Genomic DNA, 21,071 nt, shown 5'->3' on the forward strand with positions numbered 1-21,071 from the left:
GTTCGTAGTGTAGTGCCTATGCGGGTGACTACTGAGTCCAAAATAAAGTAGGTACCTACTTACCTACTTTAGAAACTACAAAACAATCTCTGGTCATAGGGTTATCATTTACCCGTTATTTGATATCTACGAGTATCTAATAGCATAATGACCCAAACAATTACTATATCTCTACGTTTGTTGAATAAATAAGGTTCTATCAGATCTCTTATCTAAATCTATTATTTTAATTGAGCATGCTCAGCTCAGTCGAAACGAATTTGCCAAACGAAAATGTTGAAAGTCGTGAAGAAAATCAGTTGGAAAAGTGTTAAGAAGCGTAGTTATGGTTATAAGGCAATGGTATTGAGTGAGTAACTATTTTAAAGTTTTTGATGAAGTAAAGTAAAATCCGTAGCTTTTTCAAATCAATGGGCAAAAGACATGCGAATAACGCTCAGGTTGACTAACAAAAGGACGTTTACAGACTCTTCAATTTTGAACTAAGTAGATGTACATATTTCTAGTAAATTTTTAAAGTTCGTAATATTATGATCTTTTCCCAATTCCTAGTGATAAATTCCTTGCTTCCCGATTGCCTCCAATACTTTCAAGTTACAACGATATGATCAGTTTGTTGGTCGAAATGTAGAGTTTTAACCGATTTCCAAAAACGCAGGTTTTCAGTTCGGTGTTTTTTTTGTAATCCTCATTGTTATCGTTACGCGTTAGCAACATTTAAAATTAACCGTAGACACAGCAAATCTATTATGTTAGTTAGACGATAAAATAATGAGCCATATTATGATGGTGAGTTGTAGGTTGGTACTTGAAAGATTGCTATCTCTATCCTCGCGGCTCTCCTCTCTCTCTTTCCCTTAGATCCAGTGTTTTAAGCACTTTTGGAGGGTTTAGCTAACGTGAAGTTTATAGATTGTGTTTTTTTTTTCCAGTGGGTGCTGACTTCCAGCTGGGAGCAGCGCGGGTGTTCGTGCGGGAAGCCCTGCACCGCGCCCTGGAGCGAGCGCGCGCGGACAAACTGAGGGCCGCCGCCACCCTGCTGCAGGCGCAGATCAGGGGATACCTGGCAAGGTACCTACTGCTTTTATTGTTACCCTGGTACCAGGTACCTTTGCTCTATCTTCCCATTGCTGTGTTCCTAGGCATAAAGATGTCTATGCCCATCTCTATCAGTTAGAAAATCAGTTTTTTTTTTCATTTATAGACTAGCGCTTGGCTGCAATCAGACAGCTGGTGGCAAGAGTTGTTTTATAATAGCAAGAAAATGGTGCTAGGCGAACAACTTTTTGCCGTCAAAAAAATAAGTTTCTCAATTCGACGCTTCTGATTATATACACTGATGGTGGCTTACTATAATAGGCCTTATTAGAAAGCTCATGCACTCAGGGTGATATGGAGAGAGCTATGCTTGGAGTTTCTCTGATCAAATCAGAAATAAGAACATTTAGGTACATAGGAGAACCAACGGAACCGACATAGGAAAACGAGTTGCACATAGTTCAAAAAACTGATAGACGTTTGGGTCCCAAAGAACTAGAAGTTCATTGGGACCCCAACGTTAACTTAGCGACACGTTAGTGTTTCACAATTCAAATCTTATACAAGATTTCTAATCTGTGTTTATGAACTTAACCTAATATTTCAATAATTTATTTCCAGAAAACACTACTATCAAATGCGCCACTCAGCCATCCAGATACAATCGTGGTGGAAAGGCACGCGCGAGCGACATCGTTTCATCACGATGAAGCGGGGAGTAGTGCGTGCTCAAGCGCTGGTTAGGGGAAGACGTGCCCGTGCGAGAACCAAGGCGTTGAAGGAACAGATGAGGAGAAGACAGGAGGCACAAAGAGCGGCTGCCAAGTAAGTCTAAGAAGAGTTTTATAAAATTGGGTATTTTACTACTTTTGAATTTGATAAATATTATTACTTTATTATAAACTGGGATGAAAATAATGACGTAGGTACGCTGAAAAAAATATTAAAATCCAACAAAGATTTACAAAGTTACAGGCATTTTAATTTTGGAGTGGGAGGGTCTTCCCTTTCTCGCAAAACGAAAATTTGTATGAAACCGCACGAAGCTACTAAGGCATTCGTCAAAATGACGTCATAATTCTATATTGTCTAATCAGAAATATTTAAATGCTGATAAATTTTGAAATATTTAACTTTTTTATTATATGATCGATTTAATTAGTTTTTTCAGTTTACGTCATTATTTTTATCCTAGTTTATAATAAAGTCATGAAAAAATTGGAGTCAAATACCCAATTCAACATGCAGAAACATTTTTAACAACTTCTGGGGCTGGATTCTGTCTTCTTGAGAATGCTTTATGGGCCATATCAAAATTAAAGTTTGTCAACTAAAAAACACCATGGAGCCCTAAATTATGGACTTACGAATTCAGGTAAAAACTTCTTCCAGATGAGATAAAGCACAAGATCGATAAAATATTTGTCTCATTTGGTCAATGAGTACAAAAAGTGAAGTAGGTACTTTAGGATTTGATGCCCTGCCTAAGAGATAATGTGGCTAATTCTCTTGTACACAATCTTTAAACTAAACTAAAATGGCACGTCTAAATCTATTGCTATCCCTTTCATAATGTTGCTTGCGGAAAAGGTTAGCACTAGATTTAGACCTCAAAATTTAGTTTAGTTTAGAGATTGTGTACAAGAGAATCGGCCCCAATGTTTACTATTTCTTAGGCAGGGCAGGTTAAGGACTTATCGTAAACTTCTTCACTTTTTGTACTGGTCAAAATATTTTTTCAGACGGCGAGCAGCAGAGCAGAAGGCCAAAGCGGAGAGTCTCCAAGTGTTAGAGGTACCCGCGGAGCTGGCCTTCATTCTGTCCAAGATCGATGAATGGCAACCGCCGCATACCGACAAGAATATTTCCAAAGTAAGAATTAGAGTTTTAACTAGCTAATTAGCTGATATTTTCTATTTATCCCATGGGACATTATTTGACAGGATAGTGAAGCCTATATCCTTCTTTCCACGCACGTGCAAACTGTGGAACCAACTCCCATCGGCGGTGTTCCCACTAGATTATAACATGGGGTTATTCAAGGGGCGGACCAACAAATTCCTAAAAGGCCGGCAACGCATCGGCGGCTCCTCTGGTGCTGCAAATGTTCATGGGCGGCGGTAATCACTTAACATCAGGTGACCCGCCTGCTCGCTTGCTCGCTATATCTATTAAAAAAAAAAAAAACCATCTCCGGGATGCCATATGCAATCAAGATTTATTTACCGGATATGCTGTTAAAACGTAACAGACAGATTGACAGATAGACGTGTAGTCACACTATCGCAGATTATAATGGTTACCATACGATTTTAATGACCTAGGTATTTTTAGATCGAACTACGGATGTTAAGTGATTTAAGAATCTACAAAACAGGTACCTAATTAGGAACTTTGTGTAACCAATTTTTTCTGAGATCAATTTGACTGGATTTGGAATAATCAGTGTTTAGCCACTGAGGTTTTGAAAAAATGCGTTGATTTGAGATGACATCTTGTACTTACTTATATAAAAATGAATCCTTATTTCCCGTGGTTACGCCATCTCTTGAAAACGACTGGACCAAATTGGATAATTAGTTTTTTGTTGTGTTTGTAATTGTTAGGACAAGGTTTATATGAAAGGTTTTTTCGGAAAATCCACGGGAAAAGACAGTTCCCGCGGGACGCGCACAAAGTCGCGGGCAACAGCTAGTTATTAATAGTTATTACAATTTACACCCTGTTTTCAGGTATCAGGAGAAGTGCATGCGGAAGAGGAGCGTATCCAGCTCCCGCGAGATTTACAGCAGTTCGCGTTCTCCAAGTTTAGCTCCGTGTACTTCGCTGATGGAGGACAGCTCAGCCCGAAGAAACACCCCATTACCAAGCCCTTCCTGTCCAAGGCTGCAGTTCGGTTAGTTGTTTTATCTATTAGGCGACCTTCCTAACACCATAGTGAGCGAGTAGAAGACCATGGATTCGATTATTTGTTTGAAATTTGAGAATTTGCAATTTCCAAATAATGCCTGGTTTAGTGGAAAGGCTTCTTCTGCCGTGGCTAGTTAACTTTCCACCCCAACGGAAAAGCCGTACTTCCAAGCCATTAAGCATTCCCATACAGTAAAGAAACCGATTGAAAGTATAAGTTTAAAAACTGCCATACGCCTTCCATATTAGATGAGCTTCGAAACTAATAATCCAAATAATATTATAAATGCGAAAGCGTGTCTGTCTGTCTGTCTGTATGCTAGCTTTTTACGGCTCAACTGTTCAATCGATTTTGACGAAATTTGGTACAGAGATAGCGTACATCCCAGGGAAGGGCATAGGCTGCTTTTTATCCCGGAAAATTGAAGAGTTCCCACAGGATTTTTAAAAAGCTAAATCCACGCGGACGAAGTCGTGGGGATCATCTAGTAATCTAAATATGTAAAAAAAGCTGACTGACTGACTGATCTAGCAACGCACAGCTCCAACTACTAGATGGATCAGGCTGAAATTTGGCATGGAATTTGCGTTGGCAGTCCCCCCACTAGGTGGACAGACGATATCAGACGAGTCCCAGGGCGGCTCCCTGGATTCAGGCGGCGCAAGACTGTGGCGTGTGGAAGTCCCTACAAGAGACATATGTCCAGCAGCGGGCGTCTATCGGTTGATGATGATGATGGTGATGAATGGAGTAAAATAGGATTTTGAAATTTGTGTAGTCCACGCGGACGAATTAGCGGACACACGGTTGCAACGGTTTGAGCATTGTTACGTCCATGCTAGCACGTGTATGCATAACGTGCACGTTGCAATGGACGTACTCGTAACTTACATCCTCATGTAAAGCTGCGCTTAGAATAAACCCTGTCATTGATTGTTGTTGTAAACCCCTCAATATTGTTGCAGGGATCAAGACTTCAACGATGCAGTGGCAGTTTTCAAATTAATTTTGAGGTGGTGTGACGAATCGGCTGCTGGAAACGATGCTAGACAAAAGGTACATTAAATATATTAATTACATAAAAGGTGAGAGTTAAAACTGACTGACTGACATCTTCTTTCTTTCTTCTGGAAAAGTTTTCGCACTTATAAACCTTTCCGCCCATTGCGCGTCTGAGTTCCGACTGGCATATGAAAGTACAGCAGAAGCTCTGGCATATAATATCAATCGCTGGATCTAAGAAGAAAATTTTCGAAAACCCGAGGGAATCATAATTAAGGTGTCCTCATTTAGTTTCATAAGTTTAATTTTACCCTTTATTTTTATTTGGGTCACCACTGTTTTGTGGTAGAACAGTGAAGGAGAGGCAGATTGTAAAAATACAGAGCAGAATATCTAATACCTTCCCTATTGAATAGTCTTGTATGCTGCACATAAGTTATGTTTATCTTAATTTATAAAAGAATTAGGAATTTTGGAAGTTTCGGAGGAAGGCGCCTACGCAGTATATAATTTTTTTCAGCTGTCATTTGTAGATATAACATTAATTTTTAAAATCGAACACACACAAATTAATTTCGATTTGACTTTCCCTAGGTTTTAGCCGACTACATAGCCTCGCGTGGGCTATCTTCGCGCGGCCTCAGGGATGAGATCCTGGTGCAGCTGTGCAACCAGGCCGGTGGCGACGCTGGGCCCAGGGTCATGAGACTGCTGGCGCACTGCCTAGCCGCCTTCCAGCCGGGACCGGCTTTACACAAGTAACATTTACATTAAGATTTTTAGATTATCTTTATTAATTTAAGGGGTAGGAGACGGATCACGAAAGTTACGGAGTAGGTGTGAATATTCTTTTTCTAATGGGTCTAAAAATGCTATAGTCTTAAAAATCTTTGCAGTTGCTAAACTATATGCAATTAACGCATCGCAGCTTTACCTACTTTATAAAATCCGGGACACCCTAACTAGGAGGCCAATCTTAACCTCATAGGTCATCGCAGCTTTGTATTTTTATTTATTTAGCTGTTATTTTCAGATATCTAGTCCGTCTAATATCAGAGCGCACGAGCGGCGCGGAACGCGCGCGGTTGCTGCGGTTGGTCTGCGGTACGGAAGCCGCGGCCGCACGCGTTTCTGCCGTGCCGCGCCGCGCGCCGCCCACCATTCTGGAGTGGAAGGCTGCTATAGAGAGTGCTCGACCCGCCCTACCTCTAAGACTCTATGACGGTTAGTAAAATTTCTCTTAAATGTCGAATTACTACAAGCTGCCTCAAGGTTTTCTGCTGTGCTGCCTCGTCGCACATCTTCTACCATACTGAAGTGGAAGGCTGCTTTAGAGAATCTTCTAAGCAAGCGCGCTCCATCTTAGGCTGCATCATCACTTGCCACGGTCTGATTGCAGCCAAGCGCTAGGCTATAAAAAAAATGTTCGACCTGTCCTAACTCTGAGACTATGATGGTTAGTGATATTTTTATTAGTTATCTATATGGTAGGTAAACTGTGCGATAATTTTTTGTGTGGTGCAGAAGTGACCGTGAACTCTTACTCTAAGAATCAATCCTATCTGTAATCTGTCGACAGTTTGTTATTTGTCCAAAATCGTATGGTGTTCTTTGATAATTAATCGGAGTGTGCAACGTTGCACGAACTTTCATATTTATCTATATCATGGTATTACCGTGATATCTATAAGTCCTTATGAATGAATGAATTACTTTTATTGTAGGTACACCACAAAATTGTCAGAAAACACACACCAAGCAAAATAAAATGTCAGGTACAATTTGCGGCCTTATCGCCACCTAGAGAATAGAGATCTCTTCCAGGCAACCAAAATGGTGCAAAGGACATTATGCTATAGATATTACAGGTCTTTATCTATAGATCACGATCTGCTTATGATAAGCGCTCTATGGCTTGCTTACATACTCTCAGAGAAATATAGTGTTGTTTGTGTCCACAGACACGGTGCAAACGGTGTGCGTGGAGTCGTGGACGACGTGCGAGCGCGCGGCCGCGAGCGCGCTGGCGGCGGCGGGCGTGAGCCGCAACGCGAGCGGCTGGTCGCTCACTCTAGAACACAATGGACAACTCACTGGTACTCGACTTAGCTTTGAAGTTATATGGGGTGGAATTTTATCAAACTGCTTAACATATTACATTGCCTTTGCTTAGAGTTGAATTAAAAAAAGACAATACGCGGCAGATGGTAAATGGCGGAGAAAAGTGGAGGTTTTTGATTCGAAGCTCTAAAAGTCGGAATTTATTATTATGTTTTGAAGAAGTTAGTTGTTAAAAAGTTGAAGTTCAAAGCATTTTATAGAAGCAATAAAGTCAGTTCTTATACTGCCTGTTAGTTAGTATAAATTTATAAAACAATAATGATTTTTTCAATTCGCTTTATTATTTATTAATTTTTTGGTTGTACAGAATGGGCGGGCTGCGAATACGCCCTGGATGCCGTTGGCGAAGTGGAGACGTGGTCAGCTCTGTCCAGCGCTCGCAGCGAACCTCTGAGAGCTTCCGCCGCGCGCCTCGCGCCTCCCGCACCTCCCCCGCGAGCCTCCTCCGTCGACACTGAACGCACGTTGCGGCCACAGGTAAACCTCAACACAATGGGTCAAATAGGAACAGGGACTGACTAGGTCAGCGCTCACAGCAAACCTCTGTGAGCCTCCTACACCTCCTACACCTCCTACCTCCTACACATGTCGTCAAATAAAAGCTGTCAGCTGTCGCATGTACAGGACTCAGAATCTCAGTACAGTGCGACAAGGCTATCTTGGCGCGTGGCGAAAATCGGAACTAACGTTGCCGTCAAGTGTCGCCTTTATTCTTGTTTGATTATTCTAAGCCTTTGTTCTCCAACAGCGCCCCCCTGTCAATGGCATTCAAGTGCCAAGAGAGCCTTGTCGCACTGTAGCTGTTTGATTCATTTGTAGATACACTACTTCAAAATCCTAAGCAATAATTTGTACAAGAAGTAGATTCTAACAATAAAAACAATTCATGCGAATTGAAGTGTAAAATTACAGCTTTGGCCAAGGCAATAATTTTTATAGTGGGTAAAAGCAGTCGTATCTCATTATTCAAGCAGTTGAATCTTTCTACAAATTACTGGCTATTGTAAGGCGGGTGTCTTTGTAACGGATGCTTGTGCATAACGAATTTACAAGAAACAACTACCTAGTGATGCGAAAATGTGCGTGATATAATCTTGTCTTCGCTGACGAGGGACGACATGCTTCATTAGTCATTAGATTTATCGCTGTTGCTAATTTGGTTTTAAACAGACCACAGATTAACTGGAACTAAAAACGAACCTAAGTATATGTACAGCACGCCTTATACCTGCGCAGAAATCTTATTTTTAACGGCGCGAAAATATCTCAGCCAATCATAGCGCTTGTCCATCCGCTATTTGTTGCTGCCTACGCGACACGTTTTGTACGCGGGAATTATGAGTGAGAAAGTACAAGTCTCTATTATTCTTGTGTTTAAAATCTTAACGTCAAGCAATACCTATTGTCCGTATTTCATTTCAAAGTCAAAGTCAAAGTCAAAGTCAAATGATTTATTCAAAATAGGTAATTAATAACTCTTTTTGATGGTCAGATGTTGGATTTCTAAGATATAGTGGTGATAATTATTACGCAAATTCAAAACTAAAGCTACGAGGGTTCTAAACGCGCCCAGGTATGATGTATGTAAATTCGTTTTTATATGTTGTGCTATTCTGTGCAAACGAATTTGGTCAATGCGAGTTATACCTACAAGTGGTAGTACACTACGATGCTAATATTTATATTTTTGCTATCAGGTTCCACCACCCGAACCGCCAAAATCAAGATCTCCAAGCATACAGCGAATCCTCCAAGAGTCCATCGACGAAAACATGTCAGATTACAACTGGAAGATGGAAGCACCATCTGAAAGTAGCACGTGGAAGGATACAGAAGAATCCCGTACTCTAACCAAACAGAATAATGACTACTCAAGAAAAATATCCCATGATATCCTATCCCGTGAATCGGCATTGAATGAACGGTATTTCGAGCAAACTTCGGATAAAGTTCGAAGTCGTTCGTTAGACAATTTATTAGGTGACAATCCTACACCCCAACCAACTAAGCTGGCTGATATGGGGCTGTCTCAGTCCCGCTTGAACGATAGATATCATTCTGTGGAACGTCTGGGTGGTGCCCCTAGCGTGACCAGCAGTAAGGGAATGGAGGCGGAGTACGGGCAGCGTCAAATGCAATCGCGTTATATAAAGTCGCAATATGCTGGAAAGAGGGCGCCGGCCGGCTCGCAGTCTAGTCGTGCATATATCGAGAAGAGCTCGGAGTTTGGAGGTGTCAGGTAATTAGTTAATCGTGTATAAACCCCCTATTAGGTAAGTTGTGTTGTGTTTTGTGTTTGTAATTAATTTAGAACAAATCACTAAGCAGGGTTCAGGTCCAGGTATTTCTTCTCATTGCACCCTCAATCTACTTATTGGCTGTGTAGAAACAACACAAAATTGAAATACAAAAAACACAGTCCTGAAAATATTGAATCAAACAAAAAAAATTTATGATATTTTCTTTTGATCGCAGATCTTCCGCGATGTCAGACACTTCAGAAGCTCCGAGTTTGGCATCCCATGTCCGTCGGGTCCGCGTGCCGAGTCAGGCGTCCGACGTCGATCAGTTCCTCGACGATCTGTTCTCGCCCGTCCTCGACCCCAACATCGACGAAATGTCTGACGCACGCTCCCTCGCCGCCAGCATCAAGGGCGGTAGAGGCTACGCCAACTTCATAGACGACGTCCTCAGCTGCTCCTACAATGAACAGATAGAAGCTTTGAACAATCCCGAAAAGATATCACGTCTTATCAAAGGCGGTGGCCAGGACGACTCGAGAACCACCACCAGCAGCAGCAGGAAGGAGTCAAACGTCGATTCAGTCGATGACTATATAACAAATCTTTTCGATCCCATATTTATGAACGATAGCTTGAAGAGGTTAACTGACGGCGAAGGACTTTCGGGTGCCATAAAGGGTGGCGGTGCGACACCACGAACGTCAGGCGCCAATACATCTGCGCTTAGTTTTGGCGCTATATCGTTGCCATCCTCGATGCCAGCGATGCCAGCCACTCCTGAAGCATTGGCAGCGGCATTAGGCCTGCACTTGCCTCCCCCGGGCACGGTAGATATAAATGCCTACCACCAGAATTTACAACGAGCTTTCTTGCAGAATGCCATGGCACAAAATCTTCAAATTCAGCAGCAACTTTTAGCTCAAAATCAAGCTTTACAAACTTTGCTAGCCGGGCAAGTCGTGGAACCAACTGACTCAGCACCGACGTCGCCTGTCCGCTCGTCGACGGTTGTACACGCCCAAATACATTCACCTCCTAGAAATTCAGTCATCAAATCGAGGCGGGAATCTAACGAAAGTTCGTCCACGGGAGCCCCGCCACCTCCTCCGCCTCCGATGCCTCCCCCACTGCACGCGATGGATCCATCAGAGGTACGACCTTTCATGGACCCCTACGGTCGCGCAAAAACGGTCCGGATAGGTAAATGGAGGTGGCCGCCGCCCAAAGATGCGGTTGGACAGGAACAAGCCCAAGATTTTACCAAATTCAAAATGCGTCAAATACAAAGAAGAATCACTCCACAGGCGCAATCTAATGGCCTCGAACACGAACCACCCCGAGGGCGCTCTCGTTCCGAGGCATCGCCTGGAATCGACTGGGAAGAGTTCGAAGTGGATGGCCACAGCCCATCATCCAGGGAACCACCTTCACAAAGAACGGCGAGACGAAGTTTTGAAATAGGAGCTCAAAGACCTTCACCGGGAAGCGTGGGCAAACTTAAACTCAGTTCTGAAATGCGGCAACGGCTAGAACGCGTGACCGCTAACCATTCGGTCAGGAGCACGTCATCCGCAGCTGAAACTCCGCGCACTGTCAACAAATTAGAGGATACGAGGAAGTTAATGCTCGAACGTCAGTTGGGTGGAGTGATGAGATGGGACGCTCCTCCTCCACCGCTGCCCCCCGCTCCTCCCGGCCCGGCGCCGCCACCGCCCATGACTCCACCATCACCCCCCGACAAACCCGCCCCACCGCCACCGGTCCCCGACTCCTCCTCTACATTCGCTCAGTTGCGTCGTGATAGAGATACGTTTGGCGTGCATCAAAACAGAGAGGCCGATGATCGCCACGCATTCCTTGCTAATTGGAGCTCTAGAAGAAAAGACGAAAACGAATCGTCACAGGGCGACGATTTAGCATCACGTTTCTTAACTTCCGATCGTCGAGAACGACGGGTCAAAGATGACTGGGGAGAAGAGTCCGACACTAGAAGTTATAACGGCGATAAACGGATCAGTAGAGACGAATGGGATTCCGAGTCCACATTAGATAACAGACGCGATATGCGCGATAACTACTCCGGCAGAGAAGCTTCAGAAATATACGAAATTCATCCAACGAGAACTGAAAGGAGAAAAGATGAAAATGAAATTGAGGAAAACTATGAGCGCAAACATTCATCGGTATTCGATGATTTTGAAAGATATGACGGGCGGAAAAACTCCAGGGATATGTTAGTAGGACGTACAAGAGAGAGCCCGCGATCTGATCAAGAAGACAGACGTTTCTCGCCCGATAATGCCGATACTTTGAAGAGGACTGAACGGCCCACTTTCAAAACGCATATGGCCCAAAAAGAAAGAGATAAGAAGTTGGAGGCAGAAAGACGACAATCTGTGTCTACGCATGTCACGGATAGATCGGAGCATATTATTGAACGTGAGTAACTCCTACTGAAACATAAAAAGTGACATGACTGCTCTATACAGCGTGAAACTTCAATGTTTGTTTTCCCGTAGCGAAATGATTTTGTTTTGGTATTGCAATCGAGTTAACAAATTAGGCAGATTTAGAATTGTAAAAAACACCTCGAAATTGAACGTAGGCAATACATCGCGAGGCGCGATAGTTTCGCAGCCGGCCGTGCCTATAGGCTAGTTTATGCCGTATCACTACGCGTGAGAGTTTTTTTTTAAACCGAATTCTAAAAAGTACGAGGTTCTCAATTCGTTTGCGTTTTGTTCAATATTTTAATTTTGTCGGCAGCGCGTGTGACTTGTGTGACGTCATGCCTAGTGAATTACTATTGCTTCTCACGCTTTCGAGTTGATGAATATTTTTTTAATTATTTCTAACAAAATAATTTTTTTAAAAATTTAACTCTGGTTTGGTAATGCAAACCACTCACTGAGAGCAAACCGTTCTGCCGATGTAAAACAAACATTAAAATTTCATGCCGTATAACCAGTACCTACTCTTATTATAAATGCGAAAGTGTGTTTGTTTGTTGGTTTATTGGTTTGTTGGATTGTCCTTCAATCACGTCGCAACGGTGCAACGGATTAACGTTATTTTTGCATATGTATAGGTAAAGACCTGGAGAGTGACAGGCTACTTTTTATCCCGGAAAATCAAAGAGTTCCCACGGGATTTTTAAAAAACCTAATTCCACGCGAACGAAGTCGCGGGCATCAGCTAGTATAACATAAATGTTATATTTATATGATATATTGATTGTTCCAGGTGACGCTCCAGCGCCAGCTGCATTTCTACCAACGGAGCGCTCGTTCATCACATACTCGCGAGTGCCGTGGAAGCTGCGTGTTCGGAAAGAGGTGTTCACGCCCTTGGAGACGTACAGCGAACCTGCCATACTTGATTTATTATACGCACAGGTAACACAATGTTTACCATGGTTATTTAATTTATGTATAGTCCGCGATACTCGTCACGCACGCTTGCCCGCGCCGGGCTAGCGCTGGGGCCGTGCGGGTGTGCGGGGCGTTCCTCCCCAATTGCCATTTCAACCTGTCGCGTACTATTATGTATTTTGAACAAAGAAAATTAAAAAAACGTAGAGTTAGTACGAGTTTTTACATCATCACGTCGCAATGATGACAGATTTAAAGTAGATACGCACCATGGCGTCAAAGTAAAATTTACCTTGACTCGAGTACGCCCATACATCTACATTCTACAGCCAGTGCCCCTAGAGGAAACATTATTGACATCGGTAATACTGAATTTGTTTCAGGTCGATTTTACTTTGATGTTACAGTATTTCGATACTCGAAATATATCATCGATATCGAGATGTCCAATTTCATACTTAGCATACCTTAACTAGAATATAGAATTAACATTATTTTGTTGCAATTGAATTACTTTTACGGTTAAAGATCTTTATTCTCACTAAGAATATTGAATTCACTTACATGAGAAATTTACCAAATAAACAATAGGTACTTTTAAAGAACCTATAGTAGTAACTTTAAAGGTATTAATATTGGCTTTATTTGTCCACTTTAATAAAAAGTTACCTTGTCCACCAGATCGTCCACGACATAACATCAAACACCCCCTCCCTCCGTATAAGCGCGGCCGAGCGTCGCGCCGGCTCGGCGTGGCTACGCTCACAGAATGGTCCTGTTCGCGTGAGCACCAAGCGCCAAGCGGTGGAGATGGCCAGAGAGTGGCCCTTCTACTTCGCCAGGCTATTCTCCGCGCGAGTGCCGCCGGGCGAGAACGCCGTGCTTGCGGTCTCTCATAATGCCGTTACTATTGGAGTCAAAGGTAATGTTGTACATCAATATCAAACAGCCCTTCCCTCCGTATAAGCGCGGCCGAGCATCGCGCCGGCTCGGCGTGGCTACGCTCACAGAATGGTCCTGTTCGCGTGAGCACCAAGCGCCAAGCGGTGGAGATGGCCAGAGAGTGGCCCTTCTACTTCGCCAGGCTATTCTCCGCGCGAGTGCCGCCGGGCGAGAACGCCGTGCTTGCGGTCTCTCATAATGCCGTTACTATTGGAGTCAAAGGTAATGTTGTACATCAATATCAAACAGCCCTTCCCTCCGTATAAGCGCGGCCGAGCATCGCGCCGGCTCGGCGTGGCTACGCTCACAGAATGGGCCTAATCGCGTGAACACCAAGCGCCAAGCGGTGGAGATGGCCAGAGAGTGGCCCTTCTACTTCGCCAGGCTATTCTCCGCGCGAGTGCCGCCGGGCGAGAACGCCGTGCTTGCGGTCTCTCATAATGCCGTTACTATTGGAGTCAAAGGTAATGTTGTACATCAATATCAAACAGCCCTTCCCTCCGTATAAGCGCGGCCGAGCATCGCGTTGGCTTGGCGTGGCTACGCTCACAGAATGGGCCTAATCGCGTGAACACCAAGCGCCAAGCGGTGAAGATGGCCAGAGAGTGGCCTTTCTACTTCCCCAGGCTATTCGACGCCCGTATACCGCCGGGCGAAAATGCCGTGCTTGTGGTCTCTCATAATGCCGTTACTATTGGAGTCAAAGATAATGGCGAACATCAACATCAAACGTCCCTTTTCTTAGTAAAGCGCGGGCAAGCGTCGTGGCTACGCTCACAGAATATACCTGTAGTACCAAGCGCCAAGCAATGGAGATTGCCAGAGAGTGGCCCTTGGGAATTTTACTTATTTACTCTGGCATTCAATACAGAACAGCTTTTAATTTAGACCACACACATAGTATCTTGTTTTATATAACATAGGTAATTATTTTCTCTTTGTTCAGGACCCTCCGGCCTAGTGACTCGCCGCTCGATCTCCCTGGGCGGCCTGCGAGCTACCGCCCCGGCGCCCGCCACCCTGCAGCTGACGCCAGCTCGCGACGCGCCCATCACCCTCCAAGTGCCCCTGGCACACCACGCCCACGCGCTCATCGCAGAGTTCGCACTGCAGTACACGCAGGTACGTCAAATTCTAAGTACTATAATAACTCTTTATAGCGAAAATGAAGGGACCGGGTATTTTATTGCGTTATAAAGAGTTTTCGAAAAACGGAGAGTATAAGAGTAGGTAAGAGCGATCACGCACTCATCCGATCCGAATCCGTGAAAATACAATATATAAAAAATATCTAAGTACACCATAAATGTTAAAACTTTATAAGCTACCATACAAATAGTTCTATGACTACTTTGGAATGTATTTTCACGGTCTCGAATCGGATGAGTACCGCCCTAAAAATGTAAACCAAGCGAGCCTTAGCAAGTTCTACGTTTTAAGGAGTTTTTCGTTAAATAGAAGTTCGTAATATAGAGTACACTGTACTTATATTGGATTCGGTCTCAAGGAAGAAATTATTAAAACGGCGATTTAGTATAAACCTGGACATAGTTTCTCTTACCAGTGTATAGTCCGCGACAGGTCGAGAAGGCAATCGGGGTATGAGGCGGGGGGATGCCCCGCACACCCACGCTCGCCTTATTTATACTTATACCTACCGGTACTTATACTTATACCTACCGGTACTTATACCTAAGTACCTTGTAGTACGTACGCGACAGGCCAAGAAGTCAATCGGGGTGGGGACGCCCCGCACATCTGCACAGCCCCCGCGCTAACCCGGTGCGGGATAGCGCGAATGACATTCAGGTGTGCGGGGCATCCCCCCGCCTCATACCCCGATTGCGATCTCGAACTGTCGCGTATTAAGTATAGGTAGTACTCCGCGTTAAAGACTGGTCTAAAAATAAATAAAAACTAGTTGGTAGGCCATTACGACATCGAAGTCTAATTGAACCCGCATAAGTGACGAGTGAAATGGATGATTTGACGATGACTCAGCAAAACACAAAAAGTGTTTGGTTAAAATAAATTAAAAGTGATATTTCCTACTTCAAATATTACTTAATGTTTTTTCAACAAATTAGGTAACAACATTGCAGACATATTTTTATTTTTTTGTGCATAATTCCCGACCCAGATGTGGGTCCAACTAATCAAGCAGCGATAAAAATAAATAAAAGTTGGTGTTTTACCTATATTGTAGTTCTGATGTTTACCACAGTAAGCGAAAATAATGGTGAATTCATTAAAAAACTGGTTAAGTGCGAGTCGGGCTCGCACACGAAGGGTTCCGTACCATCGTACAAGAAGTACCACTTTTTAATTTTTTTTGTGATGTAACCACAAATCCATGGTTTTCGGATTTTTCCCTTTACTTGTGCTATATTAAGACAGTGCTACCTGCTTGATTCTAGGTCGACGGGAAGTACCTTATACATAGGTTTTGATTCCCTTGGCCGGCCTTGACAGACACGACAGACAGACAGTCTATGAAGTGATGCATTAAAGATTCCGTTTTTACGGATACGGATTACGGAACCCTAAAAAAGAAAAAAGTTCTTTAACTGTTTTTTTTACTATAAACTACTTACTGTAACTATAAAAATTATATAACAATATTATGAAACAATAACAGGATCGAAAATTGTATGTATTTTTACGATGTAGTAGAACAGGTTACGTGAGGAAAACAACCGTCAGTAAGATGTAAAGGACTTTTATATTACAAAACCGGTGAAGTACGAGTTCGACTCGCACACGACGGGTTCCGTACAAGTACAAGAAATAACAGTTTTTACATGGTACAAGAAATACACGCCTTATTTTATTTGTAGGAAATTCAAGTGTAATTTATCCCGCCCGTCCGCGTCCCACGGCAACTGCCTTTTTCCGTTGGTTTTCCAAAAAAGAAATCAGTCTACAAACCTTGTCCTGACAAATTATAAACACAAAAAAAGAATTATGCAAAATGGTGCAGTCGTTCGGAAGATTAAAATTTTTACCCGTAAATAAGTACAGTGGAATCCGTTTATAATGACATGGGAAGGGAATAATTTGACAAACAAGTCATACTAAGCGGACGTCATATAAAGCATTTTTGTGAAAAAAAACCTTCTTTTTTTAGGTAGATGCATACTTATTAAGAAAACATTTTAGGAATTGTTTACATTTTAGAAATAGGTAGCTCGTGACAGTATTTTCCAGAATACTTCCGCATAAGGTATCGCCATAATTTGCAATTCAATCAGAGACTTAATGAGTACGTAATTGGTACAGTTACATTAACAAGGTACGAATGCTCAGCGAGCGTGACTGTGGTATATACCGATGCCATACTGCATAGGTACATACTATATCAAATCTTCATCAAAGACTAAAAGAAAGGGTAGACAGTGTTCACGTTAACGAAGTTTGACTCTAGAATTGGTACTTTCAGTTACATTAACAAGGTACGAATGCTCAGCGAGCGTGACTGTGGTATATACCGATGCCATACTGCATAGGTACATACTATATCAAATCTTCATCAAAGACTAAAAGAAAGGGTAGAGTGTCCACGTTAACAAAGTTGTTGACGACAGTGAAGTTAGTTTAACTCTAGCATATAACGCTTCTAAAACGCACATAACTGCGTTTTTCCTTAGCGGCGGCGAAGAAAAACATCTTGCCTTAGAGTTCTCTATAATGTTCTCAAAAGTATGCCAATCTGCACGTGGTACGCTTGGTACTCCGCATTTGGCCAAAGTGGTGGATTATAGTCATTCTGCGAGAAAATTCATGTTCAGTAGTGAACCGGCGATGAATTCGATAGCCGCAATCTTATATTTTTCCAATATTGGCATGAACAGTTTCTTAGCACATTGCTTGATGATTAATGATCTCAAATCAGTGTGAAGGCTTTTACTGGCTGAATTTGTTTCTCTTGCCTTAATATTGTAAATAACCAAGGAAAGATAGTTGTATAATGCATGCATTTTATTTTATTTTATTTTATTATAAAGGCACACAAAACAGGCTTCAGCTAAAAATGGTCCAAATACAAAAACAATAGATTAAGATCTAAGCGGTAACCCTTAACATGTGTACGCAACAATGCTTAAATAAATATGTGCACTAAACAAGGTAACATATAATTTGTAAAATAGGTACAGAATAAAGAAATCGACAATTATTATAAAATATATAAAGTGGTTTAGGTAACTAAATAGTTATAAATATTCGAATGGTAGACAAATGAGTTAGACAACTAGCATACAAGAAAATTAACTATGAAAAATATACTTATAAACATAAACACATTTTGAGAAAGTGGTCGCCATTTTTGCTCTATGTGTCAACTGTTATGTTAAAACTTAAAAGTATGGTTTGCCCTTAGATTATGCACTATGTCATTTTGACTGTTGCATTGGTAGGTATATACATAACGTTTCTTAGCAGCACACAATTTTAGTGAATTCGGCTGTATTAGGATCTGTTTAGTATATTTGCGGTCCGTTTAATCATGATCATGATCAACCCAACGCCGGCTCACTACAGAGCACGGGTCTCCTCTCAGAGTGAGAAGGGTTTTGGCCACAGTCTACCGGTCCGTTTACCTACTGTCTATTCTGTGCATTAGTCTTTGATCTTCATTAAAGAGTCATACTTGTGTGCATAAATAAAAAAGAGATAGCACTGTTTTCTGTTGCGTAACTTTACGAGCCTTTTCTACTTCTATCTTAAATAGTCTGTATATTGACAGTATTTTTGTACCGATTTATATGTACCGATCCATGTGTATTATTATTGTATAATAATCAGATATTTTGGGCCCTAGATTAAGAATTTTTTCAGAAATATTTACTCTACTTACAACGGAATTAGAAATAGGTATTATTACTACCTTGTCAGCTGCGAGTAATTGATTATATCCTAGTTATTTATCTCATATAATTTATATCAAGAAGATTGTAAATTGCGGAGTAAACTGTTATCAGATTAGATTCGCCAATTTAATAGTGTTGTTGAACGTAAATAAAGGCTTCCGTTAACCACCGTTACGCTGACCGACGACGAGTCTAGATGCCTGCGCAGGTTTCCGAGCTGAATCACTGCCCATACATAACGAGTGCTTTAACACGTTTTATACAGCGTTATGTATACCTACTACTATAAAAATAAACTCTAAAATTAAAAATTATCAAAAACTAGCTGATGCTGATGGTAGAATTAGGTTTTTAAAAATCCCGTAGGAACTCTTTGATTTTCCGGGATAAAAAGTATAAAGTCTAGTCTGAAGTCTACCAATCCGCACATGGCCAGCGTGCATGGCATGCACGTACAACAGACGGAAACGTTTAAGTGCGGAAACCAGCCCAGAATGAAGATGAAGATGATGGCCAGCGTGGTAGACTCTGGCCAAACTCTTCTCACTCTGAGAGGAGACCCGTGCTCTGCAGTGAGCCGGCGATGGGTTGATCATGATCATGACGATATCTACCTATAGTATTTTTACGTATTAATGTAAAAAACTTATTAAAATTATATTAACATAAATATGTGACCACTTTCCCTTGAAAACTGGAGCAGTTAACGAACAAAACCTCCATAGACAATTTCACTATGAAGATGAGTAATGAAAAATAACTAGACCAGTAAATTCATCGTAATTTTAATGATAGGTAGGTACACTTTTTTACCTGTGCCTCTTTTGCGTGTTTAGGTATTACTAGTTAGGTACTATAATATCATCAAAACTAATCTTAACTCATACATATACTCATAATTAAATTAGCTAAAGGGACTAAAGGAAAAGCTGACTGAATGATCGATAGATCTCTGAACTGAACGCACAGCTCAAACTACGGGACGGATCGGGCTGAAATTTTGAATGCAGATAGCTATTATGACGTAGACAGCCGCTAAGAAAGTATTTTTGAAAATTCAGGCCCTAAGGGGGTAAAATAGGGGTTTGAAATTTGTGTAGTCCACGCGGATGAAGTCGCGGGGATAAGGAAAAGTCGACTGATGCTAATTTATCAATGTACAGCTAAATGACTATTATTTTAATAAAAATAGCGAGCCACCGAACAAACAGGTCACCTGATGTTAAGTGATTACCGCCGACCATGATCATTTACAGCACCAGATGCCTGAAATGCCGGCAACCGCCTTGTTAGCCCCTTGAATAACCCCATGTTGTATAATATGCATCATATATTTAATAGTAAAGGTAGAATGGCGATCCATATAAAAATAAATTAAATATGTCCTGGGAAATATTGCCTTTAACGTCACTCAAGGCACGCTTTATGCACGCTTATTTCCGCAATCAGAGCTTTCATAGGAGATACCTACTTAATGGCAAAGTTTAGTAAAGGTTGCATAAAACTCGGTCATTCATAAAAAGCCAATAAACATCTACCTTTCCTTACATAACACAAACATAAAGGCACATCCGTATTTCATCAAGGGAAGTAAGAGGAAATAAGCAATAACAGTGAATGGTCGTTAACGCTATAAGCGCAGGGCCATGACCTTACCGAATAAGCGACTAAAATAAATGGATGGAATATCCAGGCTACGATTCACGTCGTGTGGCAGGCCACAAGCCGCGGATCCTTTGTACCTAAAAGTTTTATTTTGGCCTAAAACATTGTTTTTCCCGCACCGCTCGGTTAACGCTTATGTGATAAGCTTGTGGCCCTGCGAAATATACTTGTATGAATACCTATTGACATTTGAAAAAGGTAATTTCCGGCCAAAGTCTTTCTGTGTGAACCGAAAAGGTAATAATAATCATTATTTTCATTCACGTTAATAACTTAGTTATATTGAAGTTAGGTAAGTACGTTGAATTTTTGTTCATACATTTTGACCAAACTGTAAATAGGTATAAGAAAAATGATTAACATAATTATATACTTACACCTCAAACAGCTGTCTAGAAACTTAAAATTTTGCATGCAAGTTCTCTCTAACTTAGACCTTCCATTAAAAAAGATTTTTCAGAAATTTCGCTTAAATATTATGTGAAGCCGGCTGGGCTAGATCAGCTACTTTATAAAAGGTTACCACCATCGGCATATAGATCTATATTATTAAGTAATTTCATGTGCTGTTAAAACTCCTCCATCCAAACTGCAGCTTGCAATCATTATGTTAGTCAATCGCATACATAACCTTCCAAAGCTCTACAACCTAAATACCAAACTATCTAACTCAAGCTGCAGTCCCATTATCCTTTTCAGTTCACACAGTTCGTGTAAACTGTCAACAAAGTGTTATTATAGAAAAGTCCTTTCCATACACCATGGCACGCTACCGTGAACCGTCCGACAGACATGCGCACGCACAGTCGAACCGTGACCGCGCACTCGCGCGCACCATGCAGCGCCCGCGCCTTTCCGTCGCGATGCGCGACAATTGGCGCCATTTACAACGAGTTTACGGCCTAGAAGT

General features: G+C 41.9%; 1 protein-coding gene across 1 annotated transcript in view; it reads left to right on the forward strand.

The window, feature by feature from the left end:
- Positions 1 to 21,071, forward strand: part of Myo10A (Myosin 10A) — a 124,932-nt gene that overhangs the window by 59,727 nt on the left and 44,134 nt on the right. Inside the window, exons 9-22 of the mRNA XM_034974559.2 lie at positions 933 to 1,071; positions 1,660 to 1,863; positions 2,781 to 2,910; positions 3,771 to 3,934; positions 4,915 to 5,005; positions 5,546 to 5,709; positions 5,985 to 6,175; positions 6,913 to 7,047; positions 7,380 to 7,549; positions 8,770 to 9,311; positions 9,548 to 11,754; positions 12,559 to 12,710; positions 13,368 to 13,608; positions 14,575 to 14,750. Of these exons, the coding sequence (XP_034830450.1) occupies positions 933 to 1,071; positions 1,660 to 1,863; positions 2,781 to 2,910; positions 3,771 to 3,934; positions 4,915 to 5,005; positions 5,546 to 5,709; positions 5,985 to 6,175; positions 6,913 to 7,047; positions 7,380 to 7,549; positions 8,770 to 9,311; positions 9,548 to 11,754; positions 12,559 to 12,710; positions 13,368 to 13,608; positions 14,575 to 14,750 (4,706 nt within the window). The remainder of the gene's footprint in view (positions 1 to 932; positions 1,072 to 1,659; positions 1,864 to 2,780; positions 2,911 to 3,770; positions 3,935 to 4,914; positions 5,006 to 5,545; positions 5,710 to 5,984; positions 6,176 to 6,912; positions 7,048 to 7,379; positions 7,550 to 8,769; positions 9,312 to 9,547; positions 11,755 to 12,558; positions 12,711 to 13,367; positions 13,609 to 14,574; positions 14,751 to 21,071) is intronic.

Source organism: Maniola hyperantus, chromosome 13 (assembly GCF_902806685.2).
Source record: "Maniola hyperantus chromosome 13, iAphHyp1.2, whole genome shotgun sequence".
Taxonomy (NCBI): Eukaryota; Metazoa; Arthropoda; class Insecta; order Lepidoptera; family Nymphalidae; genus Maniola; species Maniola hyperantus.